The 9,057-nt window shown below is 36.2% G+C and overlaps 1 protein-coding gene across 1 annotated transcript in view; it reads right to left on the minus strand.

Annotated features, from left to right (window-relative positions):
• The window catches only part of LOC150039953 (serine-rich coiled-coil domain-containing protein 2-like), a 30,671-nt gene extending 23,371 nt beyond the window's left edge, over window positions 1–7,300 (minus strand). Inside the window, exons 1-3 of the mRNA XM_090327509.1 lie at window positions 7,252–7,300; window positions 5,015–5,068; window positions 112–1,567 (exon numbers count right to left, since the gene is read on the minus strand). Of these exons, the coding sequence (XP_090183635.1) occupies window positions 112–1,528 (1,417 nt within the window). The 5' untranslated portion in view covers window positions 1,529–1,567; window positions 5,015–5,068; window positions 7,252–7,300. The remainder of the gene's footprint in view (window positions 1–111; window positions 1,568–5,014; window positions 5,069–7,251) is intronic.
• Between the last annotated feature and the right edge of the window lie 1,757 nt (window positions 7,301–9,057).

Raw genomic sequence — 9,057 nt, forward strand, 5'->3', positions numbered from 1 at the left:
CAACTCCAGATTCAACCCGCTGTATAACACTGAGAGTATCTTAGAAGATAATCCTAAATGATAATTTGGTTATAGGAGAAAAGCAAGGAAATTAACGATGTTAATATTTACCAGAAACACTTAAATCTATCCATTCATCAGTTTTACCAAAGGTTTTTTCATTTTCTTTGGGGGAATCAAATACATCCTTGGAAGGTCCATTTTCATGTTTTTCTTCTTTGAGAGACATTTCCTCTGGTGTTATTCTAGTTCTGTTGGAGTCTTCTATATCAATAAAATCATCACTGAAGTCTTCACTTAAGTCATTCTTATCAGAAGATGATAAAGAAGATAAGGAAATATCATCCACATCATCACTTAGATATCTAATTTTAGTATCATGTTTCACGGTCTGGTCATTTTCTGTTCTGTAACTTTCATTTTCAATTACTTCTTGGTCCTTATTGGTGGTGTTGTCCTTAACCAAAACTGTAGCCTCTTCCTCTACACAGGTGTCAGCAGATGTATTTTTATTACCATCGACGGTGATAGTTCCAGAAAATGGAGGTCGGCTGGATTTCAGTAGAGAGGGGTGAACCATCCTATAACCCAAAGTAGAAGTTACACCTGACCCATTTGCTAAAGCCAGTTTCTTTCCACCAGGAGCATAAGGCCTATTAAATCCATACCCCAAATGTTCATTTCCATTAAGTACTTCCAAATGCCGAGAACTTCTTGTTAGCATACTTGACCGTAGAGGCACTCTAATGGGAAGCTGCTGGTTCTGATAAGGCTTTGTAAGATCAACAGCTCTATTGAAGGAATGTGATCTGGTTATAGATGAAGGGGGAAGGAATGAATTCTGAATGGAATGTGAAAAACTCTGTGACCTTACCATTCTTTCACAAGCCATAGACTTAATATTGTCTGGGGACTGTGCTAAGCTTTCTCCAGAACTGCTTCGAGTGGCACAGGAGTTTGCTCGGGGCCTCTGCATGCTACCAGCTGATCGATTTCCATAAAATCCATTCAACTGAGATTTTGGAGCACTGACTGAAGAATATGAAGTCCTTCCTAGTAACGTGCCTTTGGTGAATTTACACAAGTTAGATGGTCCAGAAAAAGACTTTCGGTTTACCTCCTCTGTAGATGATACAAACATAGTGGATGGCTTTGTTAACTTTGATGTGAATAAAGGAAGACTTTTTAAACCTCCCTTTACCTCATTTTTATCCAACATTCCTTGAGCAGGTGCATGTTTTTCAGTATCAGTGAGTTTATCATGTGAATTTTGAGTACTGTTAGGTTCTTCAGTATTTCGTGTACTAAGTTGGTATTTATTTGCTTTCCTCCAATTAAAGGAATGAGATAATGAACAATCAGAGCCATTATTTTTTATATAACTTTTGATGTTACTACCCTTGGACGTTCCTAATAGAGTAACAGCTGTCCCACTGGACATCGGCTTCAGTGTACTTCTTACAGATTTTGCACCATATTTCGGCAACTTGGAACCCAAAAATGTCTTGATTTGTGTCTTCTCTTCCATGAGCTATAAGCTACATTTGTTCTCAAATTGTGACAGAATCTGAAGAGAAGAAAAAAAGAAAGTAAGATATCCAAAGTAAGATTAATAATGCATGCCTATATAAATGTACATATGTAATAACACAAAGAAAAATTCAAAATTATTAATGGTTCTTGTAGTCATCTTAAAAAAGACCAAATATACTAATTAAAGCAACAACTTCATGACATTTTTCTAAATACCTTATTAAAAATTTGGGCCATATATAATAGAAATGCCCACAGGTAATAAAAGTGGACAATCAAATGTGACTAGATTTCAAGAAGTTTCTACAGTATATCATCCAATTTCCTATTAAAACAGTTTCATTTATTACAACAAAAAATATATGAAAAAAGTTTCACTTTTGATTATAAACTCTTCTTTTGAAAAATCAGAACATAATGGAATTCATTGCCTTAGGTCTTTAAAAATAGTGTATTATTATCATTGGGGCTGGTTCTATGCTTGAAAACCAATTTATTTATAATCTGTTGTAAATGTTTTATTCTGTTTGCAGTTAGGAAATGCAGAATTCAAAGTGATCTCCTAGCTTGTAAGCAAACTGAGATGTACTATCCCTTTTTGTTAAAAATGAGTTAATGTGTCAAGAAACCAACTAGCAAAGTGGGTTTAACCATTACCCCTTCTGTGTTCTATCTAATTCCTTTGGTTGTTAATATGGTGATAACTGAAAGCCAAGGTAAATTTTAAATATTAAGATTTCTGATTTATTGAGTTTGAATTATGCCACCATGCTTATGTAAAGGTGAAAGTGGCACTATGGTGAAACTTAACAAGAAGCAGTTTCTTAGTTGTAACAATTTTAATTCTCCTTTTTTGTGACTTCTTTCCCTATAGTCTTGAAATAGCAAAAGGTTACTACATCTCTCATTACTGTAGTGCTGAGGTTATTGAAGTCACACAAATATATCTGTGTGTTTGATTCTTGGAAAGTTATCTGTTAAGTCCTAGAACAAAGGTAAATGTGTTTCATGTTTTGCACACAAATTCAGAATTTGAATAACCATTTGACTTCATAGTGTGATCTCAAAAAAGGAATTTCTCCTTTATTTTTTCTTGCAGTTAATGTAAGAGTACACTAAATCTCTAAGTTTCTGAACTATTAGAAGTACAGATGACCTAGTAAAGATGTAGTAGTGTGTTTTATTCATTTTGCATGTGTTTATTTTTCCTTATGTTCTCAGAAGATGATTTATTTGCTCAGCTCAGTGGTGTTATAACTAAAAATCATCAAAAGAAGCAGTCTCCAGATAACAAGCCAAGTATTACTTATTATTTTTTATTGAGTTGAAATTGTAATTCTAACACTTTTCCACATACAAAACACAAGTGTCATGAAGGGTCTTCATGATTGCATTATAGAAGAATTTAATATGTCATAATTAGTTAATTGGGCATTCAACTATAATGTTAATTTCCCATGATGGAAAAATTTAAAGATGAGTTTGAAAAAAAATTGAAAGAATTTCACTTATTAGTTTCTGTTACATGTATCTTGCTTAAGTTTCTGTTCATTAATTTACATTCATCCAATTATATAAAGCAAATTTGGAGGAAACAAGAAGTTGTGCAGTATTTCCAACGACAGTTCTCTTTTATTTTTGTGTTTTCTACTTTAAAATGTCTGTTTTATCAGGTCAGTTTAATAGGGTAGATTATCAAAATTCAAGAATGATCTCTTTCCCCATCAAAAAAAAAAAGAAAATAAAAAAATCAGAACATGTGATTTTGATTGCAAAAAATACACAAGGTCTTACAAAAATTGGAACATGTTTTTAAATAATTACTGAAATTATAATAAGGATGAGAAAAATGAAATAGCACCAAAAAAGAAAAACTATTCTGGCACTAAGAGTTGACATTTTAGCCATCTTTATTTTATTTTGTTGTAAAGGTAATGTACAGAGGGGTCACAGTTAATAAGTAAGGTAATGAGTACGTTTCTTTTGTTTTTTCCAGTCCTGGGGCTTGAACTCAGGACCTGGACACTGTCCTTGGGCTTTCTCAAGGCTAGCACTCTACCACTTGAGCCGCAGCAACACTTCTAGCTTTGCCCACATTCATGGTACCAAACAATCAAACCCAGGACTTCCTACATGCTAGGCAAGCACTCTACCACTAGGCCTTACTCCAGGCCCTTGAGTACATTTCTTGTTGAACACAGTTACAACTCTATCCTTTTTCTCTCACTCTCCTACTCCTTTAATTCCCCCTCACCACAAGTTGTAAAGTTCATTTCTAACCTAGTGTCTTGTGAGTATCACTGTTACACTGGTTCACCCTATGTCCTTGATTCACCACGTTGTCATTCTCCTTTCTTTCCCAAATCAGATAAACATATATACAACACACAGGGTACCAGAATCAAAAAGTGTTAAGCAGCTACCTCAAAAGAACTTCCATCCAGTAATACAAGCAAACACTAAACTTAGTGTCAAAATGAAACAAAAAAAGTTAATAAAGTTGATTGGCCCATGAATCATTAACCACAATACCTCAAATCAATTTTAAACATAACATAAAACTACCCATACACATATTCACATACGAACATAGAACTGAAACTAGCTTCTCCTCTTCAAGTAACCACTCAATAAATAACATCCTATGATAAAATTATTTTAAAATTATTAAGAAATATTTAAAAATATGTCTAAATTTTTAGAAAAACATAATACAGTCACTGCTTCCACTAACTATGTAATTCTGTAAAAATCCAAATGAGTAAAATACAAACAAAAATGCGAGCCTTTGTATCACTAATATTTTTATGTAATTATGACGTCTTTAATTTGTCAAAAAAAGAAACGTGTGCATCCACCAGTCCTGAGGCCTGGATGCTATGAACTTTTTTATGATAGTGCTCTTCCACTTGAGCCACAGCTCCAGTCCCAGTTTTTCTTTGTTTTATTTTGTTTGGTAGTTATTTGGAATTAACAATTTCCTGCCCAGAGCTAGCTTTGAATTGTGATCCTCAGAACTCAGCCCCTTAAGAGACCCCAACACATACTTGGCTGTATTCTTAACTGCTTCTCACCAAAGGACAAGGAACAACAGCCTAGAAGCTGGACTCTCATCATAACTGTCAGTGGGCCTGTCCAAGTATCAGATTTCTGGAGAATGAAAGAGGCCCACCAGCTCTTTCACCTCAGAAACACGGAGACCACCTCAATGTGCCTGACTGTGATTCTTACCTCCATTGGCTCAGTAAAAGTTGCATGTAGGCAATAAGTAAATAAGGTAGAGAATAGGTAAATAAAGATACGGTTGCTATGTTTGAATTCACAATAGACCATGACCAAGTATCTGCTGCCAGATGCTATCATTTTCTATTTAGTTTTAGTACAGGAGGAAGAATAATGAAGACAACGATCAGCTGTCATATAGACTGTGTACTAAACTCACACTAAAAATGAATTTACATTCAGATGACAGATAACTCACCAAATGTTAATGCTCGATTCACAAACCGCAATGGCGGTTAACGTTGTGTCATCCCTAAAAAGTGAAGTAAAAAAAAAAAAAAGACACAGAAAATTGAGTTGGAAACTGTAGAGGAAATCAAACCTTTTCTACAAGGCTGGGTACTAAAACCATAACTGCGTTCATCTTAGGAACAGGTTCTGCCACTTGAGCTACAGCTCCATCTCCAGCTCCTCTGTTCCCTCTAGCTCTTTGCTCTGGTATCCGGTGTGAACTAACAGACCAGAACCAAATGAAAAGCAGTATTTTCCTTTTACCACAGAAATACAGTTGAATCTGTTCAGGAAATTAAATATGGATCGGTTTCATGCAAGGTAGAGAATTTTTCCCAGTACCCCTACCACAGTACCTCTTGACATCTTGTATGAATTTCAATACAATACACTTCAAGGGAACTCAACCTGAGATCATAGCTAATATTCTGCTTCCTCTGTTCCTTCTATTCCCTCATTACCTTCAGTAATCCTAGATGTCTTTACTGACTTACTCTCAGATTGGACCAAGGGGAGGCAGGCCAGAAACAGAGAACACTTCATTGTTCACCAGGACATTGAGAATTCACTCTCCTTACAGGAGCCTCAATTCTTTACCCAATTTGTGAAAACACGGAATGGCACAGAAAAATTTCACTTCCTTGACCTTCCAAGGGGTCCCACAAACATGGTACTTAGTCTCTGTACAGCTTTCTACACAAGTCTGTCTACATTTGAGTATCTGACAACAAATGGCTCTCGTCTGTCAATCTATGTGTATTCTGCTCCTCATTATCAACATGAACCATTAATTTATGCACAGTCAAATACTATGGAAGTTCCTAAAGAGACTTTTCTTCTCAAATTGCTATAATACCCAGAAAACGAACTCTACATACTCTATATATGTAAAGGGGTATTTCCTAGAAATGAGGCCTCTCTCTCCAATGAAATGACTACCTGTGCTAAATAAAAACTTATGCAAGATTCACAAGGAGTTCTTTTCCTATGACCCTAAAGCACTGTTTACACTGTTTTCGTGGGTTTCCTGATGTTCCGTTTCCCTTGCTATGAAGGAAATTGAGCTGATCATTCATCTACATTTCTGCTTCCTCTCTCCCCTCCTTCCTTCCTCTGTCTGTCCAGCCTCTCTGATTCATAATAGGATTGGTACTTCATGAGTTATTCACCTTAAACTACAGAATATATGTGGAAACTAACACACAGACATGCTTTGGCTATTTAGTAATATTTGCCTTTCACATAAAATTCCAACCCTTACTTGATGGTAAAAGACTTCTCATTCACTAAATAAATCACAAATGCTATGAGGGAGCTGTCTTCAGCTGTCACGTCTCCCATGAACATCTGAAAACCTAGGTAAGTCATTCTATTTTAGCCAGCCTCCTTCTCACAGCAATGAAATGAGACACATCAAGGATGAACATGGGCATGAACAGATTCGCTGGTCTTTTCATCATCATCATCATCTCTTGAGATAGACATCCAGCACATAATTAGGCAAATTTTTGATTGGGGCCAAAAACGCACCTTATCAGTAAAGCATTTTAGGAAAATACATAATAAATTAAAAAGCCCCTAATGATCAGCCTTTACTCATTCATTGAGAGAGACAGAGACAGAGACAGAGACAGAGAGAGAGAGAGAGAAAGAGAGAGAGAGAGAAAGAGAGAGAGAGAGACAGACAGACAGACAGAGAGACAGAGAGACAGAGAGAAACAGAGAGACAGAGAGAGACAGTGTATGAGAAAGAGAGAGAGAGAGACAAACAGACACACACACAGACAGACACACAGACAGACAGACACACAGACAGACACACAGACAGACACACAGACCACCACCTTTAACTTGTCTTATCCTCTAACTAGAAACAACGGAGTCACCAGAACGTTTAACCTGCTGAATCTTACAACAAAACACTAAATTTCTTTTGGCCACCACACTAAATTAGGAACAAGAAGAATTCTTGATATTTCTTCTTGAAAACACCTAAGATTTTAGAAAGTGATCTAGAGATATTACAGCCCAAGAATCTTAGAAAAATAACAAAGGCCCTACAGTGTCATCAATACCTAAAATAAAGTTCTGTAATCCTAATCACTTTCATTTCAATGACTATCCTTTCATGTGTGACTGTACTTATATACATTTAATTATGCATAGATGCACATAGATGAGAATATATGTATATTTAGACCTTACTCTTCATTGTTGTTTGTTTCGTCAAGTTTGGTTGTGGTATAAGTTGAGGTGTCCCTATAGAATGAAACCAAACGTCATAGTCAGACTCTCTAATGGTTTTTGTAGACTTGATTACAAATCCCTTCTTTCTTTCTTTAATAACCCATTAACCATTCACAGTGTTTGGTTCGATTTCTATCTATTTCAATATTTTCTGCAGTTTATCTTGTTATTTCCAGTTGAATCCCACCATAGTATGATAGGAAAGAGTACATTGACTTTTCTTATATGCAATTGTTAAGATTTTTGCCAAGAAATCTCTTTGAATAATTACTGTAGAGGAGTATTAGAGAAAGGGAAAGGAAAAAAGAATAATGCTGCCTCTAGGCTCTAAATATTATTTCCTTTGGAGAGAGCTTGGGGGTTGCTGGGATGATACATATTCTGGGACTGTTGTGTAGAATATTCTGCAGATATGTGCTGCCTTTGGCTCTTGGCCTTCAGTTGAATCTGGTTTCTTGCGGATTCTTTGGAAAGGATCCAACATGGTTGGAATCCATCTACTCATTTATGTTTAGCACTGTCTGTTGCACCAAATTGGGTGCATTGAGTCTTAGTAGGATTTTGTTGTTAATAATTGCAGTGCCTTTAGCCAAATGAAATGACTTTCATGTTGTAATACTTTCAAGTTTTCTTTGCCAGCTAGGAATACATTTATATTTGCTTCCTTTTGGGTGCCATGCTTGGAATATCTCTTTCCATCCATTCACAACAAGCCTGTGACTTTCTCTGCTAGGGAGGTGGACTTCCTTCTTTCTCTTTCTTACTGTGTTTATGTGCAGGTACTATTGGGCTTCCTCTTAGGGCCTGGGTGCTCTCCCTTAGCTTTCTCTATTAAGACGGGTACTCTACCACTTGAGCCATACTTCTGGCTTTCAGGAAGTTAACTGGATAAGAATCTCATAGAGTTTCCTACCGATATTACTATTTAGACCTCCACCTCTTTGTTCCAGAAAGGATTCTATCCTTTGGTTGACTGCATTTGTAACATCTTGTGAAGTGCAGCTGACATACTGACTAGAAAAATTCCCTTCATCACCTGTTCCTCTAGCTGAAGAATATATATTCTATCAGAAGATCATATGCTAATAACCAGATCTCAAGAAGCTGAAAAAATGAAATCAAAAGTATATCTGATATTTTTTCATTCAAGGGGCTTGAACTCTGAGCCTGGGCATTGTCCCCGAGCTCTTCAGCTCAGAGCTACCACTCTACTTCTTGAGCCCCAGCACCGCTTGTTTTTTGCTGGTACTTAATGGGAGGTAGGAGTCTCAAAGTCTTTAGTGCCACGGCTGACGCTGAACCATGATCCACAGTTCTCAGCCTCCTCAGTAGCTAGGATTATAGGCTCTATGTATCTTTTATTTTTATAAAGACAGAGCTACAAATATCCCAAAGACTTTAGGGATTTTGATAAGACATGAAAGTAAATTGATAAGTACTTGATCAATCAGAGGTCTGATAAACCAAGAAAGAAAGTAAAAATTACTTCAAGCAAATAGAAAAATAAATGATTCTATTGCAAAACGCACTAATTTTCATGTGGTAGCTTATGTTCTAGATGTGTAAGACAGAAGAGTAGTCAATGGTGGGGATTTGGTAGTGTGTGTCCAAGGATTGTGAAATGCCCTTTAGATTGTGCTGGTGTTTTTGCAGGATCTCAATCACAATGGGGACATGAAACATATCTTAATATATTTCTGTTTTGTCCAAATAAAATTAGAAAGATTCCCAGGCATACAATATCGAGATGAGGTAGAAACTTAG

This window comes from Megascapheus bottae, unplaced genomic scaffold, assembly GCF_031878675.1.
Source record: "Megascapheus bottae isolate mThoBot1 unplaced genomic scaffold, mThoBot2.hap1 HAP1_SCAFFOLD_43, whole genome shotgun sequence".
NCBI lineage: Eukaryota > Metazoa > Chordata > Mammalia > Rodentia > Geomyidae > Megascapheus > Megascapheus bottae.